A 13711-nucleotide genomic window follows, 5' to 3' on the forward strand; every position below is an offset into this window, starting at 1 on the left:
TGCTCGAAAACGAAACAAAACAAAAGTAGGTGAAGGTTCTCCCACCAAATTTAATTATCCGTTCCAGTGAATTCAAAGCAATGTCTGTACATCAATCACTGCCACCGCCTCTGAATGTTATGCTCACAACAGTTCTGTAACAGAGGCTGAGACTAACCCGTTCAATATGGGGTTTTGAATGTATTGCTGGGATCCCCCCATCAGAAAAAAATATGTAGTTGATCTATTTTAATACCCAAGAGAGGATACCTGGTAGAAGTGCCAGCCTAGAAATGCAGATCTTAAGTACATTATATGGATATAGAAATAGATACAGGTAGTCCTCAATTTATGACTTAGTGTCCTTCTGAAGTTACAATGGACCTTCCCCAAAAGTACTTCTGACTCGATTTCGAAATTCCAGTGGACACACACACACACATCACAGTCATGTGGTTGCATTTTGGACACTTGGAAACCAGCTCACCTTTATAGCCATTTCCAGCATCATATAACTGTGTTTTTCAATGATGGCTGCAAGTCGAGAACTACTTGTAAAATAAATCTGCACTGCCAACAGCAATGGAACTTGGGCTGCCAGAATCCACCTCCTTCATAACATCAGAGCATAATGTCTAGAAATGATGCAAGGTTTTGTCTCCCTAAATTTTATAATTAATTACTTGAGTTCGGCGAAACTGTTCAGCCGCTTTGGGATTAAACCATAATACTCCTGGCAGTCATTAGAACATGTTTTTTGTTTAAGCTGAAAAGCAACAGTTACAATTCCTAATCATATACTTACCAAAAAAACAAACAAACAAAGACAAATGCTTTGCAACACTATGTCCATTATAGACTGAGACTTTAGGGTATTATGATATCTTTGGAGGGCAACAGACTGGGAGAGATATCTTTATAACAGTTTTTGAAAGTTAATTCATGAGCACTTCAAAATAAAACTGGTGCTATTTCTAAAAGAACAAGGGTATACCGGCAGTCCTTGACTTATGACTATAATTGAGCCCAAAATTCCTGTTCCTAAGCGAGACACTTGCTAAGTGCCCTATTTTATGGCTTTTCTGGCCACAGTTGTTAAATGAATCACTGCGATTGTTAAATTAGTAACAGGGCTGTTAAGTGAACCTGGCTTTCCGAGGATTACTTGTATTGTTTCATATCTTAGAGCTCATCTCCACACCGTGACTTGTGTGCATGCTGGAGATAAGCACCTTTCCTCTTTCTTTCAGCACTTAATCAATTTAATATTTTTTAATTTGGTTTTTTTTAACTTTTGTATGGTGGATTTTTTAATTTCCTGTAAACCGCCCTGAGTCCTCAGGGAATAGGGCGGTATATAAATGTAACTAACTAAACTAAACTTAGACAACTTAAAATTCAGGATTGGCAGTTTCAGGATTTATACTAAGGCCCTACCCAAAAATTACCTTGAAAAGGGCCTGTTGAGGCAACTACCAGAAAAATCAAAGACTGGAGAGCTCTCCAGCTTCTGGGATGAGAAGTTAAACATCCTCAAGAAAAGAAAAGTTCAGTTGCCTTTTGAAAAAGCACTCCTGCTTTTTCCACCATGCCTAGGAATACACTAATATTGAAACGATTAGGAAACAACAAAACAACAGAACTGCATTACACCCTTCAGCAACCCAAGATGGTGGGGTGAGGAACTGTGCCACCTCATTAAAATAACATCGGTTCTCTTAGTTTTGCTCCCCATTTCTTTCAGCGGAGCACAAGCTAATGACCACTTAGTGCACTTGTTTGGACTGGAAAAGACTTGGGATGTGGCGACTGGAAATATCTATGAGGGTGTCACTCAGTGAATAAATATTTAGTTTTGATTTATTTAAATGTTTCGGTTAAAAATTTATTTCCATCAAAATCTGAGAAGCTGTTTTGCTGCGAGCTGATTCTTTTCAGTATGAAGAACCAGCAGACCAACGTTTAGATAGTCACAATTATAATCCATGAACACCTCAGGAGTTGAGCTCAAACGGAAGGAGAATTTATCTCAGTTTAATTATAACGATGTTTTGCTTACCTTCAACTTTGACTCCATGTCAGTCGACTCTGCATCTGGAATGGATCCCTGAAGAAGGAAAGGACAAAATCCCAGGTTGTTTTCTGCCTTGGCAAAGTGTATCCATCCCCAAAATAGCCAGGCTGATCTGGAGAGTTTCGCCTTTCCTTTGAGGAGTGATGCCTGATCCTATAGTCTGATTAATCTGCATGCAGGAGAAGAAAACAAGACATGTTGAAATCTTTTTTTAAAATGAGCCCTAGCTGCCCTAGCGATGCACGTGGGATCACTTAATGGAAGTATTAAAATTCCAGAGAAATGACTGTAACCTGTCAAGCAGCATTAGCTATCCCAAGGAGTAAGCTGGATAGTGGTGAGAAATAAGGTGTGTTCACCAAGCTACTTTGATGGATGCCTTTTCATCTTGACAGGTGATTGTCATACTAGGCCAGTGCAACTAAATGGGCCTCTTGTAGTAGAAAGGACGGTAAGTAAGTAGGTAGGTAAGTTTTCAGATAAGTGGGAAGGGACAGAGGGGCTGACTGCCTAAACTAATTGCTACCCATCCATAGTGTCTCATGGTCCTGAGAAACAGGAGACCATGGGAAAGTAAAATAACCTCCCCTTGATTTTGTTTAGTACAGGTAGTCCTCGCCTTATGATCACAATTGAGCTCAATTGCTAAGTAAAGCAGTTGTTACGTGAGTCAAGCCATTTTATGACCTTTTCTGCCAGAGTTGTTAAGTGAATTATGTGGTCGTTAAGTGAATTTGGCTTTCCCCATTGCCTCTGCTCATCAGAAGCCTGCTGGAAAGGTCGTAAATGGTCATCACATGACCTTGGGGCAGGGCAACTATCTTAACTACATGCCAGTTGACAAATGCCCAAATTGTGATCACGTAACCATGGGGACGCTGCAACGGTCCAAAATCATCGTAAGTCACTTTTTTCAATGCCACTGTAATTTCGAACAGTCATTAAACCAACAGTTGTAAGTCAAGAACTACCTATATAAGATGAAACAGAAAGATGGACAGGTCTTCAAGAATCTTTATGCCAACATACTATTTTAAAAAAGAGCATTCCTGGGATCCCTGCTATGCCTGTTTCTCGTCTTGGTCTACCTTGAAAGGCTGAAATTGTTAAAAGAAATCATAATGTAGTTCCTTCCTCCTTTCCAAAAATAATAAAAACTCAGTTTTCATCATTCCTTTTCATGCCCAAAATATTCCTATTAATTTGCCGTTTAGAATATTTTCTCTTTTTCTTACAGAAACCTAGAAAGCTGTTTTTTCTGGCCCTGAGGCCAAAATACAGCCCATTGTGTTCTTTCTCTATAGAAGCCTTTGAAAATTGAAGCTTTTAAGATGCACTGGCACACAATAATATGCATATTATTTCACTCAGATTTACATTCTCCTCTAATCTGGGCACGTTCAACCACCCCATACATATCTTTACTTTATGTACTTTATAAGCCCCCCTGTCTTAACTAGAACAGACCCTCTCAAGGTAATATTCCCTATATGTTTCTATTTTCTATTGATTTTTTTTTTCTTATTTCTATGCAAAATGGAGTTACGGTGTTCAGTTAGTTACCTGCTATCCAATTATTAAAAAAAAGTTTGAAAAAGATGGTCTGAGGGAGCACAAGCACCTTCAAGTAAAATAGGTATTTGTCACTGCGTATTTTCTGGCTGTGGGCGTCGAAAAGATTCATTGCTACAAATTCTAGGCATTAAATAGAGGGTAAAGCTTTGTGTTCCTCCATAGCATGGCGCTGTTCATCCTGGGCCCATCCCCGTGCGGTTTCCACGGCAACGGGCCAAAAGCGCGCGAAAAGGACCAAAAGCGTCTCGAGCGGCCGCGCAAGCGCACACTAGCGTTCCCACGACCAAGAGGCGGGTAGATTGCTCCGCCCTTCATCCATCCGCCTTGGAAAAACTGAGCGGCTCATTCATTCCAAGTACGACAAAGGGCGGAGCCAATGCGTCACGCGCTGGGCGTCCCTCTAGCCCGCCCTCTGCGGAGCTCTATGGCAACTCGCCTTAAGCTTCCTTCCCTCGGTTCCTCCATCCTGGCCATCGTAAGGCCTGCCGGAAGTGCCCTTCCGCCGGAATCGGAAGTGGCGAGAAGCAGGGAAGCCGGCCTCTAGTTGGGCCTGCCCTGGGCGGCCATCTTGGAGGGTCGTGGTGGCCGCAGTTGGGGGAGCCGCGTCGGAAGGAGACAGGGCGCCGCCGCCGGGTTGAGAAGCGGACTCCGGCGCCAGCTGCCCTCCTTCCCCCGGCCCCGAGCCGGAGGATCCGAGCCTAGCAAAGAGAGGTAAGGTCTCGGCGCCGGGAGGCCCTTTGTTATTGAGTGCCGGACTACCGGCCCCATGGTGCTGGTCAGCCTGAGCTGCCTTAGCAAGGCCGGGGACGGGAATCTTTCCCTCTTCCTCGCTCTCCTCCGGCGGGGGGTTTGGGGCTGATCGCTCGGGGTGGTGGCCGAGATCAGCTAAAAGAGGTGAATCCCGGACCCGGGTCGGGCAGGTTGTGTGAATGCAGCCGGACGGGGCTCCTGATAGGGGAACCCGAACACGTGGAGTCAAAACCCCACCCTCTCCCCCAGCCGCCGCTTTCGCACTCGGGGAACCGCAGCTTCGGTTTTGCTAGCTGGCCTTCCGGGTTGCTGACTTCCCCGCCCCGGGGACATCTCTGCCGAGAGGCAGATGCTAAAACTCCCCTCCCCATAATCCCCGGCTAACAGCTGGGGCTTTTGGGAGTTGTGTTCCAGGGTAATCCATGTGCTGGTCTCAGACTAGCATCTTGGGTGGCAGGGATGGCGGGGTGGGGGGTCACTTGGCAAAAGCAGAGGGTAAGGTGAGTGGTCTTGTCTTGACATATTGTGCTTAATAAACTAAGCTGGAGATTTTGGTTTAGTCGTGGCTCAGCTAAGCTATTGTGGCTTACTCACTGAACTATCTAATTGATTTATTTGACTTACACGCCTCCCGACTCACACAATAACTTCTGGCGGCTCACGGTTGCGTAGAAACAGGAAAACCAAAGGATTAAAAAAAAACCCAACAAGCATCTGGAACAAAGTAAAGGGAAACCACACAACGGAGGCCACCTATTGTGCGGTCCATTCAAGAGCCTTTCATCCTGGATAGGTTCACTCTATCCCGGTGATCGGGGAAGAATGCCGCTTTTAGGCTCCTGCCAAGAGGTGACACTGTTTCAGAGAAGGGGACCCGAAGCCAGAGCTCACCGGATGAGCTGGGAGGGTTGGAGACAGGCAGCAACCTGGCCTTGGGCCACGAAGGGCTTCACTGAATATTAAATCTGAATCTTGAACTGGCCAATGGCTAGGGGGCCTGTGGAACTCGCAGTGCGCAAGTGTTACGTGTGTACCAAGGTGCCGCTATAATTAGTTGCACTGCTGCATTCTGGGTGGCTTTCGAGGGCCTTCCCATATTCAGATCACAAGTGACCACAAGCAGGCCCTGGGAACAGGCACACCAGATAGACCAGTGCAACTGGTAGACTAGCCACAACCGCCCTGTGGTTCTGCCCCAGCAGATGCCCAAAACTGAAGATCCCTAAACTGCATCTCGGTTCGGATTGTGGGGGTTCTACCCCATCCAGAAGTACCGTAAGAGAATCCCCAGAACGCAGCGAACTCAAAACCTGCAGCTGTTTCGGGTTGAGCCAAAGCTTATTTCTCACTACCCAGATTCCCCACAGCCTTCAGTCTCTAGGAAAGAATCTGAAGTTCGCCTCGGGTGGAGTTGTATTCCTGATTTTCATTGACTTGGTAATAAGACATTCAACACAGTCTAAAGCAGTTTCTGAAAGGTGTAGATTGTCCCAGTTAATAGCTGCAAATACATTTTGTCTGGTGTAACCTTGTTTAACCTTTGATAAACAAAGGAAATGCTTTCCTCCTCCATCTGGGTCACCATTCCAGCCTGGCTATCACATTGGGCCTGGTGCCGTCTCGTTTGTCCCCAGCCTCTGCCCTTTGAGAGAGACCAGTTCTCTTTCTGGAAAAGCTATCAAAACTTAGAATTAAGGAGAAATTTCCTGATAGTTAGAACAATCAGTGGAATGACTTGCCTCCAGAGGTTGTGGATGTTCCAACACGGAGGTTTTTTTTAAAGAAGAGATTGGATGACCATTTATCTGAAATGGGTCTCCTGCTTGAGCAGGGGGATGGACTAGAAGACCTCCAAGGTCCCTTCCAACTCTGCTTGTTTGGTTGGAAGAAGGTCATGACTTCCTTGTTAGATTAGACCAGTAGCAGAGAACTGCAGAAATGAGAAGTGGGGAGGAAGTGCTGGGTGCCCCAGATTAACTCGACCTACCAGCGTGATGGAGTAATCCCAAATTATTTTCTTGCAAAACACAATAGGCCCTCTAAGGAATTCTCCATTTCTCACAAGGAAAATGATTTTGTGGAATTAAGCCAAGCCTCTATTTAACAAGGCAGCCTTTTTCTTTTTGCGGAAAACCTCCCCACCACTAATAGTCCAAGAATCCTGTTATCGGAAATTAAACTGGCAGGCTTTTTGTGCCAGGGAAGAGAATTAATACATTTTTTTAATTTATTCAGGCCGTGTTTGTATCTAAGCACAGTAGAGTTTCTTCCTTCCCCTAACAGTCCTGTGAGACTGACTTTGCTTCCTAGAGTCTACCCCAGCTCCCTTGTGACCTCCTGATTTAGTATTTGTATTTATGATTCAGCTATACCTAAGCAAAGAACTGGTGAGATGAACTGGATTTTGCCTTCCGCCATCCTTAGTCAACAAGGTCATCATGGAATTTCCTAGCTTGGTAATTCTGGAAGGTACCTGGGTGAGGTGCGAATTGATCAAGGCAAAAGTGGAAAGCAAACAGATTTGGGGCAAGTTCCATACAAAGTTGGAATGGTATTTGGATCCAGTTTGCAAGCGTAGAACAGTGATGGAGAGGAGGATTATGTAACAGGGATGAAGAAGAGCTCAGTGTGTTTAAACTGGAAGGGCTTTTAAGGGTTTTATCCAAATGAGGCTCTTAGGTGGCTCCTGGATGAGGGGAGCAAATTATTTTTTATGACTATTACCCTAGTTGGAGGGAAATTGTTTTTAGGACCGTTATCTGATTAGAAGGATCAATCAAATTGATTGATTAGAAGGAAATCATTCGTATGACTTGTCCTGATTAGGTTAGCACTGTCAACTCTGACACGAGGCTGTTTTTAGAGTTTCCTAGCTTGCAACAGTTATTCCAATAGAACGGTTAAAAGGTGAATTTCCCCTCTCTTCCTTTGCATTTTTTTTAAAAAATCCTGCGATTGCTTTGGTCAGACTTTGGACCCTTATTTGTACGATCTTTCGCTGAAACATGTGAAGCCTGTTCACATGTAGGTTGTGTGAAGGTGGGCAGACCCCTATGTAACTTTGAAAACTCAGCCTGGCTGCGTTAGGCAAAAATTGGAATGGGGGCAGTGGAGCTAGAATGGCAGGAGTTAAAACTTTTTATTTCCCCTGACCGCTTTGAGGCTTCTGCTGTTGGCTTCTCTTGAGCTTGTGGAGCCTAACATTCTGTGAATTGGTTGCTCAATTAGCCGTTTCCCCTCTCTGCCTCCAGATGAGCAACTCCAGCAACAAGCGCGCCCCTACCACAGCCACCCAGCGACTCAAACAGGACTATCTGCGCATCAAAAAAGATCCAGTGCCTTATATTTGTGCTGAGCCTTTGCCATCCAATATCCTTGAGTGGTAAGAATTGGGGGGGGGGGTGCTGAACTTGAAAGGCATCAGAGATTGAACCTCCTTAAGACAAGAATGGAAGGAAAGTAGTAGCCAAGTACAGCCTGTGGCCTATTCAGAATTGGGCTGCATGGGTGGCTAGCGGCAGCACACGCATAAACGTGGCTCAACTTGTGCGAGCAGCGAGCTGGCAGACACTGGCACACGTGTGTGCCAGCACACCGCTCATGCAAGGGCTGCACGCACACGGGACCCAGTTCCCCTCCCCGCGCCGCCAAGCCGCAAAGGTCAGCGAGCGCTGCTCTAGAGGCTAAAATTCCTGATCTGGCTCCCTTTTCCCATAATCTTACCAGCCACTTAGTATTTTTCGCACTGTTGGAAGTTGGGAGTATTGCTTCACAGTGCCTTTTAAAAGACATCTCTTCCACTAATGTTGAAATTTGCAGATCCATCCGCAGATCTGCCGAGAAGAAACTGGGAAGCAGACATGATAAAACGGCAGTCAGAAATAAAACAGCGAAATTTAGAAATAAGGCTCTGATCTTTTCCGTGGGCATCGGGTGCAACAGAGCAGATTTCCATCTGGGGATTCTTCTGAAAGGACAGGAGACCCTCGTTCCTCACTTCTACGTTCAAAATATGACATGGTGTAATATACATTTGTTTCTTTGTTTTCGTAGGCATTATGTTGTACGAGGACCTGAAATGACACCCTATGAAGGTAAAACATAGTTTAGCAGCATGAGCCTTCCTCGTGGAGAAGCCGTTTGTTGAGAACATCACCCACATGAGTTTTAGTCTTGCTTGGAAACAGAGTTCTGGAGCTTTTTTTCCCCCCTGTTCTTTTTGTTTGCTATTTTTATATCCGTGTGTGTTTGTTGTATATATCATAGAATCCTATGCAGTGGGTCAGGAAGCATCAACTTCCCAAGTTTATTTCCAGGAATGTTTGTAGATGCCAGATGAGATTCAGATGCTTGTTGAGAGAATGAAAAGGGCGATGGGCTGGAATCTAGAAGTGCTAGCATTGGAGGAGGATAAAGGAGATAGCCAAAGTAATTCATCAGGCAGGACTTGTTTTATCTACATATTTCAGAGGACTTTCTCCTTTCCCTCAAGTTGCTTGTAACAAAAAAGGCCCCACAGCTAAATCCAGAAGTTCTCTCCTCAAACGGTTCAGTAACTCCTTTGGACAACATGATTTGCTGTGAATTCTTTTTAAAAAAGCTTCTCTTTTCTCGCTGTTCCTGTTTTAGGTGGCTACTACCACGGGAAGTTAATCTTCCCCAGAGAATTTCCTTTTAAACCTCCTAGTATTTATATGATCACACCAAATGGAAGATTTAAATGCAATACAAGGTAAGATCTTTGCTTAATATTTCCTGGTCTTTTCTTGGCCGGTGATTTGAAAGCGTATCTTTCCCCTCTCGCTGTTAAGGATACGAGAAATATTCCACTTGAGAAGTCTTGAGCTTGTGGTACCATGTTTTGAAGCAAACCAGCATCTTCGCTTTGAATTCGATTGCTTCAGCCCTGCTTCTTCTCTGTTGTCTTGGATGTAGAGTTAGCACTCCAATTGACCCACAGGTTTCTGTTGCTAAGCTAGGCAGTTGTTAAGTGAGTTTTGCTCCGTTGTATGACCGTTGTCGTCGTCAAGCTGCAGTTGTTAAATCACGCGGTTGCTAAGCGAATCTGGCTTCCCTGTTAATTTGCTTGTCGAAAGGTAGCTAGAAATGGATCCCAAATGGTGTTATCAGATGAACCGGGACAGTGCAGCTGCCATAATTAACGTGCCAAATGCTTGGATTTTGATCACATGACTGGGGATGCGGCGACATTGGTACGGGTGAAAAACTATCCTAAGTCACTTTGGTAACTTTGAACGGTCACTAAACGAATGGTTGTAAGTCAGGAACTACCTGTACCTTGGTTTTTACTTCCGTGTGCCACAGGATGCTGGTTTTCCTCCGTGATACCTTCCAGCGGGCTCTGGGAGATCACGCCGGGAAGGGTAATTCAGACACGTCTGGAAGCACTAAGGCTTTTCCCCAGGCCGGTAGGGACAGTTCAGTGAAGGAACCTGTGGTTTTGCCTAATTTGCTTAAGAACAGTGGAAGTGTTCATTGCATCCAAAGAAATCTTGTCCTGGTAAACGTGCTCTGTCTCTCTGCTTTTGTTTTGTAGGTTGTGTCTTTCCATTACTGATTTCCACCCTGATACATGGAACCCAGCTTGGTCAGTCTCCACAATCTTGACAGGCCTTCTTAGTTTTATGGTTGAAAAAGGGCCCACTCTGGGCAGTATAGAAACAACAGAATTTACGGTGAGTCTCTATTGCTGACTGCCATTTCGTCACGGCCGATTAAAAATCGGCCACAAAGGAATCCACAGGGAGAGAGATGGGACTCTTGATTTCATGTCCGTTCAAATGTTAATGCCAGGCTGACTTTTCTCTTCTCTTCTTGCCCCGTCAGAAGAGGCAACTGGCTTCGCAGAGTTTAGAATTTAACGTAAAAGACAAGGTCTTTTGTGAATTGTTTCCTGACATGGTGGAGGTAAGTGACAGGCTAGTCTTTTCCTTGAGCGATATCTCCAATTATGGGTTTTGTTGTTTTTTAATTACACTGGGTCATTTTTTTTGATTTGGAGATGTCCACCACTCCAGGGCAACATTTGCTTCACCTAGAAATCCAGCCATTCTTGTGAAAAGGCTCTTGTTGTATCACAACCTGAGCCCATTTCCAGCCTCATCTTACTGTCTGTGGCTTGCTTGTGAGCAATAATCCCATTAGAGAATGAGCATGAGCATCTCAAAACCAGACCAGAACGTTTCCGTTCTGCAGGCTTAACCATAAGCGTTATTCTGATAATCAAGCTGGGTTTTCAGACTATAGTGGAAGTCTCTTTGGTTTGGGAACCTTCCACCCTCATAAAGAAGAGCTCGTCATAGGGGGAAATCTAAGACCTTGAGTTTTGCCAAAAAAAAAATAGGAGCTTCCCATCTGAAAGCTGAAAAGGTGTAGTTCAAACCCAGAATGGTGAAACTAGTTCGATCTTGAATAGACTTCGGTTTGCTTGATTGAAAGAATTTCAATGTGGCGTGGCCTCCATTTGATCACTTCCTGCTGTCTTTCCTGCCCTTCTTGGCTTCTCCAGGAAATCAAGCAGAAACAGAAGGCACGAGACGATCTCCACAGCCGGCCAACGACTCTGCCACTTCCGGATGTCATCCCTGACGGGGAAGCTCATCACGGCCAGAACGGCCTGCCAATTCTTAACGGGCACGCGCCTTTGGCTGCAGCTAACAACCCTCTTGGCCTCCAGCAAGCTAACCGCCATCATGGACTCCTGGGTGGAGCTTTGGCGAACTTGTTCGTTATAGTGGGCTTTGCGGCTTTTGCGTATACAGTGAAGTATGTCTTGAGGAGCATTGCGCAGGAGTGAGACGCTCTGGAGTTCTCCTTCTCCTTCCAAGTCTGGGTTCCGAGACCAAAATAACAGTAGTGGCAAGAAGGAAACAAAACATTTGGGACTCTGTGGGTCTCGTACTCCCGACTGTGGGACTAACTGCTGTGATGTGTACAGGGTTTTTTTTTTTAATTACTGGTTTGGCTCATGGATTTAGTTTTGTTGGAGGGGAGGGAAAACCCTGTTGGGGATTGAAAAGGATGTGATGGGATGGAGCAAGGAAGAGGACAAACACACTGTCTCGCAAGAAAGAAGAGAGAGAAAAAAAAATCCCTTTCTGAAACAGGTAAATTGTAGGATCCAAATTTACCGGCCTGCAAAATCCCTGTGTTTCTTTTTTTTCTTTTTTCCCAGAGCATCCTGAATCAGTTCTTACATCTCGGGAGTTTTTGAGATCTTGCGCAGAAGCATCCATTTTTAAGGCAACATGGGATTTTCGGCGATAGGAAGATGGAGTGGGAGAGCACGCCTGTTTTTAATACGGATGGGTAGATCTCCCAGAAAAGCGGAGGAGGGTAGAGGAATAAGGAGCGCTCTCGTTTCCTTAAGAGACCCCCTTAGATCACCTCGCTTGACGTGCTGGTGTTTGCTACTGCACAGGTTCCCGAACGGAGCAGATGTTTGTATGAACACTAGATCCTCGAGGCAGCGTTTTGCATACCAAGCTTGCCCGATGCTGGAGAGTGAATTTACAGTTCTTTCAAAATAAAGTTTGGACTGAGGTTGAGCGTAAAGCTTTTTGAGCCACCCCACAAAGTTAGGAGTGTTGGTGCTAACAGAGACGGCCTGGGTTTTCACAAAAGAGAAGACTTTTCCACTCTCCCACGCCACCACAAGGGTACAGCGGCCCTGAGTAACATAGTGTGTTTTAAAGCAGGCGCATTCTTTCCCCAACTCATCTCGATGTACATTTTCTTCTTCTTTTAATTCTGGCCCAATAAAACGTGCCCAATTGATCTTTAAAGAGAGAGAGATGATGATGGCCAAGTCTTGCATCAGCTTTTGTTGGCCTTTTGATCAGCATTTTTTTTTAAAAAAAAAATGTAAAAGCTTGATGTTCTGTGTTCTTTTCTTTCAAAAGGACCCTGGTTTGATGACTTGAGGTTACAATCATGTTACGTTTTATAATTCATCTCCAGGTTTTGCTGCTAAGGAGAAGGGAAGTGAATGAGTCAAGCCTCAGGCAGGATGGTTTGGGAAGGATTTTTTTTCAATAAATTCCTTCTGTTTGATACCCGTCCTTCCCCTCCCCATTAGGGCTATGCTTTGTCTTGCAGTTAATCAGCTCCAGTTGAAGGTATCTTTCTAAAGCAGGGGTCTTCAAACTTGTCCCTTTTATGACTTGTGGACTTCAACTCCCAGAATTCCTTAGCCAGCGTTCCTGGCTGAGGAATTCTGGGGGTTGAAGTCCACAAGTCATAAAAGGGCCAAGTTTGAAGACCCCTGCTCTAAAGCGAGGATCACTCAACAGCCAAGTTAAAACAGATAAATGTTGGGGTGGGGGTGGGGTGGGGGAAGCTACTTATTCTCAACCAGAACAGCAGGACCTTTACATTCCCCATTCTGGGGCAGGGAAAGACCCCCCCCCCAGTTGTGCTTCTGGGATTAGTGGGATGTTTTACCCATCCAGCTTAGCTGGCTGGCTTAGGGTTACTGACACACCGGAGGCCTGAACAGTTTGAATTAACTGCTAAAATAAATAATCTTCCCATAGCCAAAAACAAAGAAAAAGAGGGGGGGGGGAAACAACCTAAGCCCAACCCATTTAGCGTGGTTTTCCTCTTATTAGACCCCCTCCATTGGAATTGCCAAGGTTGAAAGAACCCTGTGTTGCTAAGTATGACTTTTTAAGCTTTCCCTTTGTTCAGAGGTATTTTAAAGATGAGATTTCTGCTTGTGGTTAAATTTTATTCCTTTTTTTTTGTATAGTTGTTTTTTCTGGAACCCATACACAAAACAAATTGGAAATGTTGACCTTATGAAATGATATGGAGTATTGACTGGGGAAAAGCAACCAGAAAGGATTAATTAAATCCATAAGCTGTTGAAACTTAAGATGAAGAGTGACTCTGTGCTTTTGACCAATTTCTCCGCCAGTAGGTGTAACTCTCCCAATAGCTCTATCAGTGAACAAACTCTTGAAATCTCATTGCCAGCGTATGAATGGGAGAGAGGACTACAATAGAAAATAATTGTAAGAAAGCCTTCTCGGTATGCCAGACGCTATTGTGGATTACATCTCCCATCATCCCTGGGCAACAGGGATCTAGGACAAATTGGGGTTAGGGTATTTGGGGAGACTGGGTTAAAATACATATTTCCATTTTTAGAAATACTTCAGGGATTGTGTGATAGTCTCCCAATTCTCTTGTCTTTTGATGAAATTTTGTTTGTGATTTTTTTTTCCTTTATTTCTTCAGCTTGGTCCATGTTTTGCGCCCGCGGTTGTCACAAGGTCTTAATGTACATATTCACGCAAAGGCATTTCTTTC

The 13711-nt window shown here is 44.7% G+C and overlaps 1 protein-coding gene and 1 long non-coding RNA gene across 3 annotated transcripts in view; one reads left to right on the forward strand and one right to left on the reverse strand.

The window, feature by feature from the left end:
- Positions 1–13711, reverse strand: part of LOC308675791 — a 44739-nt gene that overhangs the window by 7330 nt on the left and 23698 nt on the right. For both annotated transcript variants that reach the window (XR_014028207.1, XR_014028208.1), the window contains exon 4: positions 2039–2222. This is a non-coding gene — a long non-coding RNA (uncharacterized lncRNA). The remainder of the gene's footprint in view (positions 1–2038; positions 2223–13711) is intronic.
- UBE2J2 (ubiquitin conjugating enzyme E2 J2) lies at positions 4125–11941 on the forward strand. Its single transcript, XM_081341598.1, has 7 exons — positions 4125–4339; positions 7630–7760; positions 8432–8472; positions 9008–9110; positions 9936–10074; positions 10226–10306; positions 10908–11941. Exons 2-7 carry the CDS (start codon positions 7630–7632, stop codon positions 11193–11195), a joined length of 783 nt encoding a protein of 260 aa, XP_081197724.1. The 5' UTR covers positions 4125–4339; the 3' UTR covers positions 11196–11941.

Source organism: Vipera berus (assembly GCF_964194415.1).
Source record: "Vipera berus genome assembly, chromosome: 17".
In the NCBI taxonomy this organism is placed as follows: domain Eukaryota; kingdom Metazoa; phylum Chordata; class Lepidosauria; order Squamata; family Viperidae; genus Vipera; species Vipera berus.

What these genes read in the sequence shown, in the direction of transcription:
- UBE2J2 (XM_081341598.1), top strand. Translation starts at nt 7,630, where the DNA reads ATGAGCAACTCCAGCAACAAGCGCGCCCCTACCACAGCCACCCAGCGA. An exon ending in CCATCCAATATCCTTGAGTG is followed by an intron (nt 7,761 to 8,431) that starts GTAAGAATTGGG and finishes TTGTTTTCGTAG; the next exon opens with GCATTATGTTGTACGAGGAC. An exon ending in TGAAATGACACCCTATGAAG is followed by an intron (nt 8,473 to 9,007) that starts GTAAAACATAGT and finishes TTCCTGTTTTAG; the next exon opens with GTGGCTACTACCACGGGAAG.